Source organism: Suricata suricatta, chromosome 17 (genome assembly GCF_006229205.1).
Source record: "Suricata suricatta isolate VVHF042 chromosome 17, meerkat_22Aug2017_6uvM2_HiC, whole genome shotgun sequence".
In the NCBI taxonomy this organism is placed as follows: domain Eukaryota; kingdom Metazoa; phylum Chordata; class Mammalia; order Carnivora; family Herpestidae; genus Suricata; species Suricata suricatta.
The window spans coordinates 56,329,841-56,349,532 of NC_043716.1; the positions used below are offsets into that span (position 1 = coordinate 56,329,841).

General features: G+C 61.2%; 1 protein-coding gene and 1 long non-coding RNA gene across 2 annotated transcripts in view; one reads left to right on the plus strand and one right to left on the minus strand.

Moving 5' to 3' along the window:
• Positions 1-7,831: 7,831 nt before the first annotated feature.
• On the plus strand, positions 7,832-11,834 carry LOC115282240. Its single transcript, XR_003904561.1, has 3 exons — positions 7,832-7,960; positions 9,226-9,358; positions 11,675-11,834. It is a non-coding gene; the product is annotated as an uncharacterized LOC115282240 (long non-coding RNA).
• Positions 11,835-14,719: 2,885 nt separating this feature from the next.
• The window catches only part of BAHCC1 (BAH domain and coiled-coil containing 1), a 35,886-nt gene continuing 30,913 nt past the window's right edge, over positions 14,720-19,692 (minus strand). Inside the window, 3 exon segments of the mRNA XM_029927113.1 lie at positions 14,720-16,963; positions 17,581-17,817; positions 18,800-19,692. The exon segment at positions 18,800-19,692 is cut by the window's right edge and continues 102 nt beyond it. Coding sequence (XP_029782973.1) covers positions 16,757-16,963; positions 17,581-17,817; positions 18,800-19,692 — 1,337 coding nt within the window. The 3' untranslated portion in view covers positions 14,720-16,756.

Sequence of the window (19,692 nt, forward strand, 5' to 3'; positions counted from 1 at the left end):
CCCGCGCTTCGGCCCTGGGACCCCCGCCCCAAGGCTCCCCGAGCGATCCAGCCGTCGCCGAGGCCCCCGAGTGCTCGGAGCGCGCCAAGTGCTATGCCATCTTCTGGGTGATTTGCTGTGCGGGGCTGGGGTGGTGGCTGCCCTCTTTGCACTCGCGGAGGTGAAGTGACAGCCTCAGAGCCACCCAGCCTGTTAGGGAGGAGGCCGCTGAGGACACTGTTTCCATCCTGCTGTTCGGCCGCGGGACACCCCTTCCCCTGGGGGCCTGGGCGCAGGGCTCCCCGCCCACCCTAGCGCTGTACCCCCAGAGGACTGAGCTCAAGGTGTTACAGGTCTAGGCCCGGGAGGCTGGAGCAGGTGGGGCGGAAGGAAGGACGAGGTGGTCTGCTCTTGGGTCGTGGAGGGACCTGGTGGCATCATTTCATTCATTGAGTCAGCTATTGATGCCTTCTAATGTCCTGGGGTTACAAACAGCAGTGGCCCCAGCGGGGGCTTGGGGGCTAGCCTCCCCTGGCTTCCATTAGCTACTCAAAGCTACACCAAAAGGAACATACAAGAATGTTCTTTGATAGGAGTAATTGACATGGCCTTACATTTTCATAGCACCCTCGACGGGGTGTTTGAGCTGAGGATTGAATACACGGAAATCCAATGAATTAAAGGAGAGATCGATCGTGCAGTACCCAGTGCCAGCAACAAAGGGGAGCTGTTACCCTCCAGACCGGAAGGGCAGCGGTCGTCCTGGGAGAGGCACAGCCCGCAGGAGCTGTGACCTTGGGGAGAGGGACACTGCGACCTAGCACGGAGGAGAATGAATATGTATACTGACCTCACTTTCCTCCCGCCTGCTCCTGCTTTTCTTGTCCGCCCGCTCCTCATTGGCTAAATCCAGCCGGAGCAGGGGCAAAGGGGTCCCCATTGATACTGTGCCTACCGCCCAGCCTCTGGCTACTGTGCAGGGCAGCTGGGGCAGTAGGGTGTCCGGCGCCTGTTCTGGAATGTGAATAAAATCACTTAGAAATGTTGCTGTTTTGTTTTATGGGCAGTGACATACAATGCAAGTGAAACCCGGTTGCATCCTATGCAGAGGTAGCCTCCAAATGGGTGGGGCAGCACCTGAGCCCTCCCTCTTGCAGAACCCTTTGGAGCCCCTCCTGCAAGGGCATCATGCAAATGAGGAGTGGAACACACTGGCAGGGAAGTGCTGAGCAGCGCTCCTGTCAGGGCCTGTGGGCAACGAAATTCAGGTGCCTCCCCCTCCAGGAGGCCTTCGCGGTTGCTCCGTTCTCATTAACAGTTGCCATGGGACTGGCCTTGCTCACTGCGCTCTCTTTACGGTGCCCTTGTCTGCTGGGTGCTCGTGCGCACTGGAGAATGAATGGGCTATGCCTTTTGCCTGCTTGAGGCCAAGGAGAGTTCTTCCCCCTGAGGCGGGGGCATTTATTCACCTGATAAACCTTCTCGGGGGGCCTTTCTCGGGCCAGCCAGGGCTCAGCCTCCAGGGGCCCCAAGGAGAAAAGGATGTATGTGTTCCAGGAGCGAAGTCCATGGCACAGGAGCACAGCCACACACACGCTTAGGATGAGGCAGCCTGAGCCCAGGGTTCTGGAGAAAGAGGACTCCTTGCAGACTGAGGACCCGGAAATAGGTGGTGGCACTTGAAATGGCTCTGAAGGGCAGGTAGGAGTTGGAGCAGTGGACAAGGTGAAGCCAGGGGCAAAGCTGAAGCCAGAGGTGAAGTCATGTGGCATCTGCGAGCCTGATATTTATATTCATATGAATGGAGCCGCCTGCCTGTCCTCTGAGGCCGGCCTGGCGCTCAGCCTCAGCCGTGTGATTCGTGGCTTATGCGTCTGTCTGGGGCTCGTTCTATTGCACCGCTGTGCTCTCTTTCACTGGATCGGCGTGCCGAGGATTATTCTCCCCGTCTCCTGCTAACAGACGTGTGGGCTGTCTCCAAAGTTCAGGAACAGTGGGGCTATGGACATTCTAGCACATTCTTCCAGGTTGTGCCTGGCAGCAGTGTTGCTGGGTAGGCAAATGTTCAGCTTTAGTAGATGCCACAGTCCTTCAAGTGGTGGTCAGGACCCCAGTGTGGGAAGGTCCTGGTGAATTGTCCCTGTGCCAGCCCGTGGGATCATTTGTCCTTTACTCTTTGCCATTTGGGGGCTAGGGGGACACACTCCATCCTTGATCATCCTGCCTCCGCGAATAGGAGGCTTACCTGAGGTCAGAGGTCATGTCATGTCCCCATTGTAGGACGGAGCTCTGGGCGGTGAAGCCACAGCTGGTGGTGGGCACTGCTTCTGGAAGCCCAGTCTTCATGTTTCCAGAAAATGGAATGTGGCGGGGGTGGCTTTCTGGACGGCCGCAGGGCCTGGAGCTCCGGTGCGGGGTCAGAACAGGTGCAGAAGAAACCGGGCTGGGGAGGGGAGTCCGGGCTTCGGGGGAGGGCGGGCGGTGGCAGGGGCCGTGGGAGCCGATGAGGGGCGGTGGGGAGGGTGGTGGCGTCAGCAGGGCCAGCACCCCCCTGGTGGGGCTTTGCCGGGTGCATGTTTGTGCCCAGACCCCGAGCTGAGTGCTGGGACATAGTGGTGAAGGCACAGGGGTGGGGGCCCTGGCCTCACATTGATGGCAGCCCAGGGCAGCAAGGCAAAACCAAGGAAACCCACAATAAAGGCCTATTACAGGCTGTGCTGAGTGCCCTGTGCCGAGAGAGGGCTGACCTGGCCTCAGAGATAGTCCCGGAGACCATTGAAGGAGGTGTCCCAGGAGCATGGGGATGAGGGGCCCGGAGGGAGGGCAGGGCTGGAGGTGGGGGCCCTCGCTCGCTCGGACGGGCTGCAGCCACACAAGGAGAAGCCCCAAGAGCCTGGAGGTGGACTAAACCGCACTCGAACTCTCTCCACAGGAACTCCAAAATAACAGTGACTTAAACAAGGGAGGCCTTTCTTTCTCTTTCTTCCCAGGAAAGCTCTGGAGGCCCTGGAGTCATCAGGAGCCCAGGCTCCTTTCTTATATATTAAAAATTTTTTTAATGTTTATTCATTTTTTAGAGAGACAGAGATAGAGACAGAGCATGAGTGGGGGAGGAGCAGAGAGGGAGACACAGAATCCAAAGCAGGCTCCAGGCTCTGAGCTGTCAGCACAGAGCCCGATGTGGGGCCCAAACCCACCAACGGTGAGATCATGACCTGAGCTGAGGTGGGAGGCTTAACCGACTGTGCCACCCCACCCAGGTGCCCCCAGAACCCAGGCTCCTTCTGCCACTTGGCTCTGTCATCCTTGGCTGTGGCGTCCGCCTCAGGATGCAGGGAGGCCGCTCCAGCCATCAGCGTACATTACAGCAGTAAGGGACAAGGGACAAAGAGGAGCACAGCCCCGTATTTAAAGCCCCTTCCCACTGCACATGGCACTGCTGCCACCCTCATTGGCTACCACTTGGTCCCAGTGCGTGTCCAGCTGCCAGGGAAGCGGCAATGGGATCTGGACCCTGGACACCAGGGCAGCACGCTCCCTCCCTGTCCCGGCTCGGCCGGAAAGGAGGAGGTGCTGCTGAAGGCCAGAAATGACCAGTGGGTCGGATCCCCGTCCTCCCTGCACATGACTGCCCTCAGCCCCCAGGGGCAGAGGCTGGGGGGCCATGGGGCACGCTGGAGCCTCCGCCGACGGGCTGTCCTGCCGGCGTCCCACTTCAGCTCATTCCTGCACATGAGGAAAGGAGCTCCAGGGGAGCCCATGGCCTGTGCGAGGGCCCACGGGTGACAGGCCAAGAGAAGCCGGCCCTGCTGAGAATTTCCCAGAACTTTTACCCGTCGGGGGTGGGGTGGGGGTGGTTCAAGACCATGAGGCCCCATCACACCCTTACCCAAGATGCTTCTTCTCTCCTGGTGTCTTGTTGACTGAGGCTGTCACTGCGTCCTTAAGCAGAACACAGGAGTGACCATACCCCCGTCCTTATCTACTCAGAGCATGGGAGGAAGGCAGGGACAGTGACAGGTGACCAGTGTGCCCTCAGCACTGGATGGGAGCCCAGGGTAGAGGAGAGGGCCTGGGAGCGGCCCCTCTCAGTCCTGGGGGCTCCTCCCCTGCTCCGCCCCCCGCCCCCCCACGCAGCGGATCCGCCCTCCGCTTGGGCCCCAGGGCAGCATCCTCCTGGGCCAGAACAGGGTCTCAGATCTGAGTCACCAAGGCTAACTCCCTGCTGTATTTTCTGTCTTCACATTCACCTTAGAACTTACAAAAGGGCTCACGCTTATAAAAGTAAAAGCAGAGATTTCCAAGGTGCATAAGGTCAAAAGGCAAATTCTACTCCCGGGGTGTGCTGATGCCTCGGCGGCTGGACCAGGGTCTGAGAGCTGACTGGGGGTGGCCGTTGCCAGACCGCGTCTATACCCGCGCGAGTGCTGCACGAGCGCGCAAACACGTGCACGCACAAACACACGCACCCACCCACGCACGCGCTGTGGGCTGCCATCCCGACGGCCGCGCCGAGTGCGGTCGGATGACTGCGGATGGGCACCTGCGTGTCTCCAGTTTCCCACAGGAGGTCTCGGAGTGGCGGTGCTTGTGCAGCGGACGGGGTCCCCAGAAACGCACTGCCCTCCCGACACCATCAGGCCGCCTCCCGCCCCCAGAGCGCGGATGGGACCAGAGGGTGGGGGGGGGGAGCGGGGAAGCAGGGGGGCAGCCGCTGGGAGGCTGTCTCCCAGCCTCAGCGAGCCCAGACCCTCCCGTCCTCCCCGACAGACTCCCCTCCCGAAGCCTCCGAGGCCGAGGCGCTCAGCTGATATTCCCTCCAGCGTAGCCAGGCGCAGCGCTGGCCTCTGGGTCTCTTGTCCCTTGGCTTTGCTTCTCTCTGCACGCTGGCCTCCTCTTCCGGTTTCTCCGGGCGGCAGGCGGATGGGGCATGACCCGGACAGGGCCCGGCCACCTGTCCCAGCTCGGTTATCCAGTAGGAACGCACGATTCTCGCTTCACATCCAGGAAAGGGCTCCCTCCCTGGGCCAGGGCTCAGCGCAGTGTGACCTCCAGGCCTGGGTCCCCAGCGGCCCCCTGCGTCGGGGGCGGGTGGTGGCTCTACAGATCCGGTGAGGGTGTTTCCCGCAGGAGGTGGGGACATGTGCTATGGGCAGAAGTGGCCAGGAGGCCCAGCTCTACCCCGCGGAAGCCACGCGTTGCCCCTCCACACACACCTGCCATTCCGGGGGCCCTGCCTGGCACAGTGTACTTCCTTCCCAACAGAGGTTGACCTGGCCCATGTGACTGTGACAGTGGGAGAAGACTGGGACCTCGGTCCCCTGGGGCGTGTCTACCTCCCTGAATTCTGGTCAGGCTGTGCCCAGTGTCTGCAGCCTCGAGAGGATGCCAGGCCTGCCCGCTGCCAGTCTGATACTGCACAGCAGGAGGAAGGAAGAGGAAAGGAGGAGAGAATAAAAAGCGTTGAACCCCAGACAAATCAAGATGGTGTCCTTTCTTCTCCCCATGGGGTCACAGGCCACTGCTGGTGTTTGGGACCCCTCTGCAGCTGACCTTTCACGTTGCCCTGGCCTCAGCCAGGGTCTGGATGGGTGGGCTCTCCCTGCTGGGCTGACCCAACCTTTCCTGCTAGGGGGTCGAGGCCCTTGTGCTTCTTGCCCTCCTGGGGTTGGCCAGGTCCCCCACTAGCACATCAGCACGCCCCTGGGGAATGTCTGAGGCCCCCAGTCCCACCCGTGTCCTCCTGCCTGCTGCAGGCCAGACTGGTAACCCCACACCCCCTTCCCCCATTCGCTCGGTGTGGCCCTGGCTCCTCCTGGCAGTGTCCTCCCCTGGGTGACACATTGCAGACCAGCCTACTCTGAGTCAGGACAGAAAACAGAGCCCCCAAGGTCCCCGGTGGGACATAAGAAGCTTTGCCTGCTCCTCCAGCTCCTGGACCCATGTCCGGGGCTGAGCAAGAAACAGCCCTTCTGAGGGTCTGTGGGCTGCACCCCCTGTGGCTGCGCGTGGCCCAGGGATGGTCATGTCCCTTTAGGTATCTGTGCTCAGAAATGAGTTGTTTGGTTGCAGGGACTGGGTGGGGTCTCGGAGCAGGTCTACGGGCTCACAAGGCCCACGACACAGCCAACTCCAGGGTAGCGCCTATTCCTGGTGGGGACACGCCATGACGGAAGGACCCACTGGACGCCGTCCAGCTTTCTGGTCCCCTGAGGTGCTACATGGGGGTTCGAGGGCTCTTGCTGCCGATAACTGGGTATTTGTCAGCGGGGGTCCAGGTCAGCCACCAGGAGGAGCGGTTCCCAGTGGGGTCCGTGTGCATCCCCCTCCTGCCTGCCCACTGTGTTCGTAGCAGGAGCCCATTAAGTAAGCCTGAGGCTGATTGGGGGCAGGGGCACCGACAGGCAGCCCTGGGGCGGTGACCATTACAAGCTCTCTGCAGCGGGCCCCTGATGATGTTCACATGAGCGGGCCGATGCCCAGCCCCTGGGCACACTCCTTCGTGTCAGTCCAGTCTCCTTCTTGAACCTCCCTGGGTCATCCATCACCTGCTCTTTCCAAGTCCCTCATGTCTGGCCAGATGGTCAGACACAGCTCAGGACTATGTAGACGTCAGCCTAGGACATCCAGGCCTCTGATCAAACTTGTGTCCCCTGGAAGAACTGCTCTGTAAGGCAGGGCGGTAGTGGCACCGTGGTCCACTTGCGGCCAGGGGTGGCACCTGGGTAAACCCACACTGCTTCCTCCTTAGTCAGCAGATCGGGGCTTCACAGAGGCCCTGGGTTTGTGGCAGGAGCGGGCTCCAGTGGCCTCCGCTGCCTTAGGTCCTGCTTGGCCTCTTCTGCAGGCACCCTTTCCGCTTCATGATGGGCAACTGGGTGCACCTACTTATGCTCAGGTGTGCTAGGGAGCACCCAGTTTGACAGACAGTTGGGTTTCAAAGTCAACCCACTGCCCCACAGCAACAAATAAATATAGGATGTTGTATAAATTAAAATTAAATTAAAATTTCAGATGAAGGGAGCCTGGCTGGCTCAGTCAGTAGAGCTTGTGACTTTAAAAAAAACGGGTTTTAGAGTTGAAGGGGAAGGGGGAGGGGGGAAAAGAGGTGGTGGTGATGGTGGAGGGCACTTATGGGGAAGATCACTGGGTGTTGTATGGAAAACAATTTGACAATAAAATATTAAAAAAAAAACACTGGAAAACAGAAAAAAACCGGCTTTAAATATTTATTTATTTTTGGGAGAGAGAGACACACACAGGCAGAGTGTGAGCAGGGAAGGGTCAGAGAGAGAGAGGGACACAGAATCTGAAGCAGGTTCCAGGTGCTGAGCTTCAGCACAGAGCCGGATGCGGGGCTCGAACCGACTGACCGCAAGATCATGACCTGAGCCGAAGTCGGATGCTTAACTCACTGAGCCACCCAGGCGTCCCCAGAGCTTGTGACTCCTTGATCTCCAGTTTCGAGCTTGAGCCCCACGCTAGAGGGTAGAGTTTACATAAAAGTTTTACATGAACAATGAATAATTTTTAGTAGACGTATACCCCCAATACTGCATGGACCATACTGAAAGTTATTCTTGTTTATCTGGAAGTCGAATTAAATTCGGTGTCCAGCACGAAGCCAGGAGACCCAGGTTTCACTTGTGTCCCCTTGGAAGTCGGCAACTAGCTCAGGCTTTCTGGTTCCACCGGGTCTCCGCGGCAGACCTCTGCTCCCTTCTCAGGCTGGCCTGCTAACCCTGGGGCAGATCCTGATTGGCTCAGCTTGGGTCATGTGCCCACCCCGAAGCCAATCACCTTGCCAGGAGGGGGCAGGCGCCCTGATTGGCCCGGCTGGGGTCACGTGGGCAAGGGGAGGCATGGCGGCCCGCGTGGCTCCTTCGAGGGCTCGGGACTTTCGTATGTCCGCCCGGCTGAGGCGGTTCCCGCCCCCCGCCCCGCGGCCCCGGAGGCTCCGGCGGAGATTGTCGCTGCTCAGGTTGGTGCCTGGCAGCGGCCTCGTGTGCCCTTCCCATAGTGATCCCCGAACCCGCTTCCGGCCGGCGTCCAGAGGGCGTCCAGAGGGGAGCCCCGGCCCCGGGGTATCTTGCCCCCCATCCCAGGGGCCCCTGAAGGGCGCGGCGGTGAAAAATACAATTACCCCGTCGGTGCGGAGGCTCCCGACACCGGCCCTGCTCACTGCCGGCCCCCAAGTCTGTTTCCTATAAGTGAAAACAGATTTCCTGACAAGGGGCAAGATCTTAAACTTGTTCAAAGGCTCCCAAATAAAAAGGGTGGTTTTAACTTTCCCCTCTCAGCAAAGCAAACCGTGAGGAGGCCTCCGAACCCCTCCATCGCTGCGGGAAGGGTTCGGGGTTAGCCCACCCCCACTGCCATCTGGAGCGTTTCTTCTCAGTGGCGCCCCTGCCCCGGCCGCAGGCTCGGCTAGAGCAGGTCTCCTAGTGGTCTCAGGGCCAGCCTCCCCCAGGGTCAGGGACCCGGCCCAGAGCTTGTTTTCCTCGTCACTGTTTTCTGAGATGCTGCAGATGGAAGCTGGTTCCCAGCCATCAGACCCTCCTTCTGCCCTCCTCTGAAAGCTGCTTCGGCTTGAATTTTTGTTTTTTCTTTGGACGAAAGCACTTAAAGAAGCAGCAGCCGGGATGCCCCTACAAGTACTTTCTGCCGGGGGCTGGGTTTCCTGAGGGAAGAGCGAGATGGCTCTCTTCCTTGGACTCCTTGAGCTGGACTTCTTGGCCTGCAGCTGGTCCTCACTAAGGAGAGACCCTGCCTGGCCGCCTCGGGCACCGCTCTTGTGCTAGCTGCCTACCCCGCTGGGCTCTGAGCTCCTGGCGGGTGGGCACCTCCTGAGAACCCCTCAGCTCTGCATCTCAGTGCCTGGCAGAGGGTCCAGCACACAGTAAGTCTTCAGCATGTACTTCTGAAAGGGACAGACAGACAGATGGACGGATGGCTCAGATGCTAAGAAGTTGTGTTCCTGCCAGGAGCAGATCACAACCTTTTTTTTTTTTTTTTAATATTTATTTTTGAGAGAGTAGGAAAGAGAGAGAGTGGGCAGGAGAGGGGCAGAGAGAGAGTGAGACACAGAATTGGAAGCAGGCTCCAGGCTCTGAGCTGTCAGCAGGGAGCCCAACACGGGGCACGAACCCACAAACTGTGAGATCATGACCTGAGCTGAAGTCGGACGCTTAACTGACTGAGCCCCCCAGGTGCCAGGGACTAAGAAACTCCTTTTCTGATGGGCAGGATGGCTGGTTCCAGGATGTTTGCAGCTTCCCCGCCAGGCCTGGGTATCAGTAGGGGCCTGCTGTCCCTCTCCGTCTAGGGAGACCGGTGAAGGTTTTTTCTGGACCAGAGTCTGGGACATCTCAGGTGCTGGGTGAGTACCCTTGCCTTTTGTTTGTGCAGACAGGTGCTGTCTGCCTCGGGAGCCCTGGAAAACCAGACAGGAAACACCCATGGGAGGGAGCCCCTGCCGAGTGAATTTGGGGCAGCGTGTGGTGGAGAGAGCCCCTGAAAACTCGGTGTGACAAGCAGGAGTAAGGGGACCACGTCGGGGGATGTGGAACCTGAGAGAACAGTGGTCTGAGTTTGCGGTGGCATCAGGTGCCTGTGGCCTCGTGGGCTCCTTGCAAGCCCTGCTCCGGGCTCTGGCAGCTCGCCGTTAGCTCCCCTCCAGGGCGGTAGCAGGGCCCTCGCTGGGTGCTGGTGGAGGTGGCTGCCGCCGGGCGCAGCTGCTTCCTGCTTGTTTGGGAGGGCTCTGCCCGGCTGCCAGGACCTGAGTGGGCTGAACAGAGTCCAAGGGGCGTCTGAACTTCAGACACCCACATTTGATGTCAGTGCTGGGGAATTCTGCTCCCAGACTCCATCCCCTCGGTACCGTGCCAGACGCACAGGGGCCAGTTTGGAGGCTGCCCTGCCCCCTTTTTGCCTGAACTGGGCCCTCTCAGGACTCCCGAGGGTGTGGGCTGGGGGTGGGAGGCTCAGCACAGGTGAGCCTCCAGACCACAGAACAGTGGGTCAGGGATCCCCCCAGCGCGGCGGGCCTGCCTCTCCCGCACAGTCCGGTTTTCAGCCTTGATCATTGCCGCGTCCTCTTGCTGTCCTGGCCAGGCTGGCCATGTGTGACCACATCTGCCATGCCTTGAGTAACCAACTGGCTTTTTGTTTCACCGGAGCTGGTCTGGACTCCCAGGAAGGAGGGCAAAGGAGGGCATCCCAGTGCCGTCCAGAGGGTCCACAGCCACCCCGTCCATCCGAATCCTCCTGGAGTTCTGGTCCCTAGCTGATCTGACGGAGACTCTCCCTGGGGGCTGGTCTAGCCGTGGGGCTCTGTGTCTGGCTGGACACTCGGGCGCTGTGTGAGTGTTCCCGACAGGCAGGTCCCAGGAGCTGGGGCCCAGGGACGCGGCACCCAGTGCAGGGCGAGGGGCAGCAGACAGGGAGCTTTGCCCTCTCCCACCCCAGCTTCTGCTCAGAACCCTCCTCACCTGAGGCTTCTCTGCTCACCTGGGCCAGAGGTCCGGGTGCTGCCTCATTTGTCTTGCTCTGGCCCCGTCTGTCTCAGAGAATTTACCTTGTAGCCCCCGTGTTTCTGCCGTCCTCGGGGCGGGTCAGGGAGCTGCGTGGGGGCTGTGGCATCCCAGGCTAGCATGGGGAGGGGGAAGTTGTCCCCTGGCCTTGGGATCCCACCAGGCCGCCTCCTCCACCCTTCAGGGGCGGCAGGTGGGTGCATCCCTGACACTTAGATGGCTCTGTGATCCTTTGTCAGAGAAGGGGGTGTAGCCCCTACGTGTGCCCCCAGGGAGGCCCCTGTCAATCTCAGGGCCGAGCGTCCGGGGAGGCCGCAGGGACCCTTGGAGCTGCTGCAGCACCTTCCTGGGCCCTGAGGAATTGCCAGGTGGGGAACGGCGGGGCCTCTGAACTGGGGGGGTGGGGGGCAGAGTCTGGCTCCACTGCGTCCTGCCTGGGGCCGGAGGTGTGTCCCCAACCCCGAGTCCTGTCACTGCTGGCCAGAGGATGAGGAGACAGTGCGCTTAGGGGAGTGAAGGGCCCAGCCGCTCTCCTTCCTCCCTGGGGCAGCGGTGTGGGGCCCAGAGGAGGGACCCTGTACGCATGTGGCTCCAAGAATCCCTTCTGCCACCTCTTGTGAACCTCACGGTCATCAGTGGGCAAGAATCAGGGACCCTGTTTTACAGATGAGGGCTCTAAGGCCCCCGCTGCACCCCCGCAGCCCCCCCCCCCCCCCCCCCCCCCCCCCCCCCCCCCCCCCCCCCCCGCCCACCTCCACCTGTCCTCTCTGGAGGCTGAGTCACCCGGCCTCTTGGTGCCCCTCAGTGGTGCCCCTCCCCGGGGAGGACTCAGCCTTTAGCAGCCTCCCAGCCTGTCTGCGGAGCCTGTGTGCAGAGCGGCTGTGCTTCCGTCTGTCCCAGGTCTGATCAGGGGGCCCAAGTCAGGTGCCCAGAGAAAGGCACAGGAGGCCTGACTTTTAGAGGAGAAGCAGCTTTGGAGATGTGCTAGCTGTCACTGGGAGCCCTGGGGACCAGGACAAGGTGGCAGCAAGGGGGCCGAGACCCCTGGGCTCCTGGCAGGAAGCAAGGGAGCCTTTCAGGGGCACTCTCCTCGGTGCCACCTCCGTCCGCTTCCTTAGCTGGCACCCAGGGGTCCCCAAGGCAGGTCTCCTTGCCTCTCGCAGGGACCCTCCCGGCCCTCGCCCGATGCCCATCGCCGGCTGGCCGCAGAGCCGACCTCTCACCTGTCCCCGCCCGGTGTGACCCCGGCCCTCGCCCAGCCCCGGGGCTGCGGCAGAAACAGTTTCAGCCCCATGTCCCCGGTCGGTTTGTCGTATTAAAAACGAATTGTGATCAGCCGGGTTGTCATTTGTACCTGATAAAACATCACTTGTGTTGACCACCCCCCCCCCCCAGTGCCGTCATTTATCTTGCTTCGGCGCTTCACGTAATGGCTCGTTTGTCTTGATCAAGTGTAGTCCCACGTGTTTAACCCTTGGGGCTCCACTCGTGTCCGCCCCTTCCCTCCCTTGGGCCCAGGTCTGTGGGGCAGGAGGTTCTAGGAGGCAAGGGCCACCTTGTCTGAGTTAAGGTGGGAAATGGGAGGGGGCCAGGAGGCAGCTGGAGGGGATGGGGGATGGGAGGACGCGGCCCCTGCTTGCCGTGTCCCTGAATCATCTGCCCCCCAGCTCACCCCACCTGCCCACGTTCCCAGGCCCGTGGCGCCCCTCTCTCTTCCCTCTCCTGGTCTCCCACCCTCAACCCCCCTGACTCCCTGGCCGAGCCCTGTGCTCCTGGCCCCCACCTCTGTGTGTTCTTAGAGCCTTTCTCTGGGCACCAGCTCCTTCCCCGGGGGCTGGGCTGGCCCCCCAATTCTGACCCAGGGCTGCAGAGGCAGTGGTCTCAATCTGGTTGTGGCCTCTGTGTGCCTACAGCCTTGGACGCGTCCTGCTGGCTAGCAGGTGGCACAGTGCAGACCCCGCCCCGCACCAGGGTGCTCACGGCCTGGCCCCAGCGCCGCGCCCCCTGTGCCTCCTGGCCACCTGCGGCGTTCCTCACCTACGTTCTCCCTGCCCGGCCCTGTTCGTCCTCCAGGATGGCCCAGGTGTCCCCTCCTCCAGGAAGTCCCCGTGGGCTGCTCTGGGGATGGTGGGTCCTTTCAGTGTCCTTGCTTGTGTCCCTGTCCGGCTGGCCGCAGCAGGGAGCTCGGTGTTGGAGCTGCCAGGGCTCGCTCAGCCTGGTGCTTACCGCGTCATCCTCTCTTAGGGGGGAAGTTGTCTGGGCCGCAAGGCTGTTCTCGTCTTTGGCCGTTGGCCTCTCTTAGGGGGTCATAGCATCAGAAAGCTGTGGTGCTGCTTTGGCATCCCCACCGTGGCTGGCACACACTGCTGGCACCAGCATTGGTCAAATGGAGGATTTGAACCCACGACCTGCCAGCAGGAAGGGCTTTCTCCTGGGCCCAAATCAGTGCCAACCTTTCTGTATCTGGTCACCCCTCCCCACTCTCTGGCCCCATAACGTCCCTTGTGACCTCTGGTGCCTGCTGACCGGCACTGTGTCCATCGTGCCCCGCACTGCCAGGCAGGTCTTGCTGTGGGCAGGAGGTGGTGTGCTTGGAAATCCTGGCTCAGGGGCCCCAGGAGTCCCCGGCAGTGGCCCCAGGCCTCCCTCCCTGCCCTGGCCCTGGTCCCCCATTTCCTGCCCCTGCACGTAACCGAAGGCACTGAAGGTACTGAGGCTGTGGTCTCCTGAGCCTCTGGCCCCACCCAGGTCCCTCCACCCCTGCCCACAGAGGGTCCCTAAGCCAGAAACCTAGATTAGCAGGCTCCCTTTCCCTCAGAGCTGCTGCCCCTGTCCTGTCAAGTCCCAGCGCTCGGCCAGGCCCCCACAGCCTTCTCTGGACCTTCGCTGTCCAACTTCCTGCTGGAACCCTGGGGAGAGTTGGGACCGTGGGCTGTCGAGGCTTAGACGCCACTTGGCCTGTATAAAGCGGGGGCTGCTGATTCCAGACTGAGTCCAAGGGTGAAGTCGGTTTGCCTTCAGGCACAGCTGAATACAGACACCGGACTATTCAGTCAGGACCTGGTCGGAGCAGATGTGTGCCCTAACTCTACACAGCCTGTCTCCTCCTGCTCAGGAACCCCATTTGGATCTCCTTGGCCTGGTGGGCTCAGAACCACTGAAGGAAGAGCTTTCTGGGCCTCATCTCTGTGCTCAGGGTCCTGGCCGTGGCCATGGGACCCGGCCTCAAACCTTCTCCTGCACCCTGGAGACCGTCCTGTTCTCTCTGCTCTCTCTGGCCGAGTTGGTCCAGCAGAGGAAACAAGAAAGTGGAGCAGGTTGTCAGCCGAGCCAGCTGAGAGCAGCCCCAGTGTGGGCTGGTGGGGCGTGCGTGCGCGTGTGTGCGTGCGCGTGTGTGTACATGCACGCACACACTTGTGGGAGTTACCTACAGAGGTGGGAGGCATGTGCTGTGTCACGGCCCCACTCCCCATGCTTACCCTGCCCCTGCATACTTGTCCTAATGCGTCCCCGCACTGCGGTCTCGAGTCCCGGCTGGGACCGCCCTCCCCAGGGATCCTGGCGGTGGAGGCAGAACGATGTGGGCCTTCCTCCCGGCAGGGCGGTAGGGTTCTCGGAAGATCGCAGGCCCGCAGCCTCGGTGGGCATGGCTCTGTCTAGCTAGGAGCCTGTTGGGGTGGCTTTCCTGCCCCAGACGTACCCTCGTCCTGACTCCCTCCAGCCTTGGGACTTCAGCTCTCCGTTTAACAATCCGGAGCATGGTTTATTTATGACCTGTATACACAGCTGTCAGCTGGGAAAATGCTTGTTGGAGGAGTAAACTCATGCTTTCCTTGAGGAGGGTGTGTACTGGGACCCCTCCCTAGCTGGCCACGGCACTTTGGGGACCACCCTCCCCTCCCCCCCCGTGCCCAGTGGGGGCTGACCCCCCATCCTCTCCTCTGGGGCACCTGCCCTGGTCCTGTGGACATCTGGCTCCGCTCCGGTGAGATCTGTAAAGAAAGGAGCCCTCATCTTCGGGGCCTTGAAGGCCAAAGCTGCCCCAGAAACTGGTAGCACTGTCCTCTCGTGTGTCTGTGGTTCAGTGCCCTCAGGGGCTCGGCTCTGCCTAGCTTGGGGGCATACCTGGCCCAGGTCGAACGCGGGGCTTGGGCATGTTGCTGAGACCCCGAGACTCCGCGGCCAGTTAGGATTCCGGACCACCGAACACTTGTACAATAGTTCATATATTTATTCTTAAGCAAGTTATCAATAAAAAATTTAATACTAAAATGCCTTTACATAGAGTTTGCTGTTCATAAAACCTTTGTGTTTTGTTTTTTTTGTTTGTTTGTTTTTAGTGTTTACATTGAAAAAAAAATCCAGCCATCCTCTTAGTTTACACATTTACAATAGTCGTGCTTCGCCAGGTCTAACCACGGTCAGAGGGACGGCCGCACCGCGCACGCGCACAGGGACAGGGGGAGAGTAGGAGGCGGGGGAGGAGGGCAGAGAATCAACACGAAGGCCAAGAAAAAAAGATTTTCCTTCGCTCAGTGCCTGGGATTTGAACTTCTGTGGCTGGGCTGTCCCTGCTCAGCGCCTGGGCACTGGGCGTGTCTTCTCCACCGGGCAGCCTTCTGCTTCTCCGGCCGCAAGCACGCCCTCGGTCACCGCCTCCCGGTGACCGCCAGGAATGAAATATTGCACTCGTGCGGAGACAAAGGGGAAAATGGGGTGGGAGAGGTAAGCCAGGGCGCAGGGGACCCCTTCCCTGCCCCTGCGTTTCCCACAGAGCCAGGAGTGGGAGGTGGGGCCGGGATGGTTTCCTGGCTGGAAAGGAAGGGGGGTGGAGAGGGGCCGGGTTGGGGTGCCCGGTACCCGCCGACATCCCGTTTCCCGGGGACCTGGGCAGCAGGTCTGTGGTCACACAAAAACTCGTCCTAAGGAACAGTGACTACCTTGGGGGGCTTTCCTGGGGCTCCCGCTAGGTGTGGTGACACACGGGGACATGTGGCCCTCAGTACATTTCAGGGACAAGGGCGGTTGAGTCACCTGTCTGGCTTGCCCTGTCTCTCTTGGCCAACCAGGAGAAGTGAAGAGGTGACAAATACTCTGAGGCTTCTGGGGTGGCGCTGAGTGTCTGGCACTGGGTGTACGAGTGAGCAGCCCCCACGGGGTGCTCCCTGCACCTGGCCAGGGTGTGGGCTCAGCGGGCAGGAGGGACCCCTGATTGCTCTGCACCCCAGCACCAGCCTGCCACACCATCTGCCTTCCCAAGTGGCCACGGAGAAGGCCCAGAAACCTCCATGTGAGTTGGTGGGGGCCAGTCCCTTCCCTGCTCCGACCGGAGGCTGGGCAAAGTGGCCATCAAAACGGAAATCAGAAATAACTTGGAATATTCAGGAAATAAAATGAAAACATCACCTTTTCATATCGATACTTAAAAATATTTGTTCATTTTTGTTTCGTTTTAAACAGAGGTAAGATACATTTATGGCTGCTGTCACAATCCCAGGCCGGGGAGGCCAGCGGATCCTGATTTTTATCTCAGCTTCTGGATTCCCGTCTCTCTCCAGGGACCCTCACCATTGACCTTCTCCCCCCCCCCCCCCCCCGCCCCCTTGGTCTTCCTAGGAGGTGGAGTAAAAGGAAATAAGGTCGTGTGACTTCCATCTCACACAGCCCCCAAGATGAGCAGTGGAACCGAGGGTCCCCCCTCCTGTGGCCGCCCCCCCTTCAGCTGCCTCTGTCGCCACAGACGCCCCTGTCGGAACTCAGCTAAGCTGAGCAAAACAGTGCATTTTCAACGAAAACCCCCCCCAGAACAAAACCTAGATGCGCGCGCGCGCACACACACACACACACACACACACACACACACACACACGCATGCACATACACCCTTGTCACGCGTGTGGGGAAAAAATCCTTTTCCACTATTTTTTCCATAAAACTTCCCGCAGAAATACAATATTTACATAGAGAAATAAATAGACAACACACCTGATTTCTGCTCTCCCTGGTGGGAGACAGTCGGAGGTACTAGGGAAAATATGGCTTGGATTCTAATCTCTCGGGAACGGCCGATGGGGACAGGTGGGGGCCGGGCCCAGGCCGACGACTCTCCGAAGGGGCCAGGCCCAGCGCTCGCCCGCCAGGGAAGGTGATGCGAAGCGGGCACCCGCCGCGGGGTCGGGGGGGGGTTGCATATTTGCTCCTGGCTGCGGTGGGAGGGGTCCCCAGCTCTGCCAGCCCAGCTGGGCTCAGCACAGGATGGGCGCCCCGTCGGCTGCCACCAGCCGGCCTGTGGTGGGATCATAGGTGCCCGCCAGATAGTAGAGGTCCCGCCGGTCCTGGTCCTTGCGGCCCCGCGTCATCTGCTCGTACTGTTCGCGCCCCACGACCCGGCACTTGTGGGAGATGGTCTGCACGTCATTCTCGTCCTCGTGGCAGGACTGGTACAGCGCGTTCTGTGCAGGGGGGCAGAGCGCTGGCACCCAGGCCTCGGCCCCCTCACTCATAGGCCTGGGGATTGTGTCCCCCACCTGCAAACCTGGGCCTCTTCCCAGGGAAGAGCAGAGGATGGTGGAGGAGGCTTGCTCCCTCTGGGAGCACAGGGCCTTCGGGACAGGGAGGGGCTGCGCGCCCCCCATGGTGAAGCATCACCCCCCCCACCCCGCCCTGGGGGCGGTGTGGCAGGGGAGGGACCCTGCGTTGTTTTCTGCAGGGCCGGTTGTGGCCCTGGGCTGGGAGGCCCCAAGGTGTGGGGGACGTGGAGGGGGTGCTCACGAATGGAACTACTCCTCCTGTTTCGGCTGCCACCCCACCACAGCCCTCCGCTCCCCCAGGTCCCCTCAGGCTCCCCACCTGCCCCAGGGCTCCCTGCAGGCTCCCTGAATGCCCTGGGTCCTCCCCAGCCCTGAGGTCCCCTGCCCCAGGGCCCAGCAGGTACCCCCATCTCCTGCAGCCCACCACCCCCTGAGCCCCCCCACCTGCCCTAGGCCCCCTGCAGGCCCTCCCATTGCCCCAGTCCTCCCAGGCTCCCCAAGCTCCCCCCCACCATCAGCCCAGCCACCCCAGCCCTCACCTTCCCGTCACTCTGCCGCTTCCCCAGCTTGGTCTCCTCCGGGTGGTAGAACCACTTGACCTTCACCACCATGTTGCTGCCCCAGGACTCCCACATGCTCTCAATGCGGCCGATGTAGGGCAGGTTGGGCCGCCCGGCCGACAGGAAGACGGCACAGTCCCCGATGCGCAGCGTCTCCTTGCCCCGGACGATGGCCTTGTAGAAGAGCTTCCTGGCTTTCCCCTTCATGCCCCGCCTCTGCAGGGAGACAAGCATAGGCCCAGGGCACTGAGGGGGCCCAGGCGGCAGCCAGGGCAGAACGACAGGGACACACACACAGGGAGGGCATGTACAGGCGGTTGTGTGTGCGCATGCGTGTGCACGGGCGGCCGGAGGAAGGCCAGTGCAGCCAGAGGTCCAGGACGAGGTGGCCGCACCCAGACCCAGCCTGCACACCGCTCAGGATATCAAGACCCAAAGTGGCTGTAAAGGAACAGTGGGCCTGAGGGGGGGCAGAGAGCACTAGATGTCCAGCGCACACACGTCTGCAAGGACAAACAAAACGCCCCGGACAGCCTCCCGCCACACGTAGAGCGTTGGCAAAGAAAATGTTTCTGTCCCTGCAGCGCGGAGCTCGACCGCGGAAAGCTGGCTGCGTGTGTGGCTTCCAGATGCGGGAAGACGTGCAGCCAAGTGGGGCTGCCGCATGAAGCACAGGGACAGGGAGGGGGAGGGGGTGGGGCAGGGCGCGGTGGGTGGAGCATCCGACTGGGGCTCAGGTCCTGATCTCATGGTTTGTGGGTTCGAGGCCCGTATGGGGCTCTGTTCAGACAGGTCGGAGCCTTGAGCGGCTTCAGATTCGGTGTCTCCCTCCCTCTCTGCCCCTCCCCTGCTCATGCTCAGTCTCTCTCTCTCGAAGATAAAATAAACATTGAAAAAAAAATTAAACAAATACACAGGCTGTCTGCCCCGGCGCAAACATCCTGTACACGATCTTACAGGCAGAGGCAAGGACTCAGAGGGGACCCAGTGGCTGTGGTCATCTGCCTTGTCACATCAGGTGGCAAGGTTTTCTCTTTCCTCAGTTTTTTACTTTTCTTTCTTTCTTCCTTTTTCTTTCTCTCTCTCATTCTTTTATTTTGTGTAGTTGAAATTAAATAGAAAAACCCAAAGAAAAAAGAGAGAGGGAGCAGGCCAGCTCCTCGCTGCCCCCCACCGCCCCCGGCTGGGGCCCACCTACCTGTGTGGGGTTCCCCGACCACTTCCAGAGCTGCCGGGCGGGCAGGAAGGCTGAGATCTTTGGCCGGTTTTCCACGGACGGCAGCCGCTGCCTCCGGGAAAGCTCTTTGGCTTTGGAGAAGCTCAGGGCCTCCTTACGCTTGAGCTTGGACTTGCCGCCGCTGGGGCCCGTGCCCGCGCCCCCGCCGGCCACCGCGGCCCTGGACAGGAAGCAGCGTTGCGCATGCGCGTGGGGTCCGGCCCCCTTGGAGCGCAGGGCTTCGGGCTGGGCCAGGAGGGCGGGCACGGGGTGGGTGAGGCAGGTCTGCAGGAGCAGGGCCGGGTCCTCGTCCTCCGAGCTGTAGGACGAGCCTTCGTCGTCCGAGGAGCAGAGGCTGGAGGTGGACAGGGAGCCCGAGGAGGAGGAGGTGGTGGAGCCTGAGGAGGAGGAGGACACGGACAGGCGGGCGAGGAAGCGGGAGGGCACGCCGGGGGCCAGCCCGGGCCCGTCCTCCTCGTCGTCCGAGTAGGAGCTGTGACAGTCGCTGTCGCAAGGCAGCGGGAACTCGGCCTGGCCCGCGAACTTGCGCAGTGCCAGCCCCATGGGCAGCGGGTGCACGGGCGCCCGCCCCTTCCTGTCCTTGCCCACGAGCGCCGCGTGCGCGTAGCTGGGGCTGGGCAGGGGCCGCCCCAGCTTGGGCCCGAGGTCCTTGTCACCCATGAGCAGCGCCTTGCAGTTCTTGTTCTTGGGGGAGGTCACGCCCTCGTGGTCCAGCTTGACCAGGAACTCGCCGCCCGCCCGCCGCCGAGCGCCCTTCTCCGCCTCGGCGCGCTCGGCCTTCTTGGCCCGCAGCAGCTTGTGGGCGCCCCCGGGCAGCCCGGGCCCGGCGCCGCCGACGAAGGGCGCGTACGAGC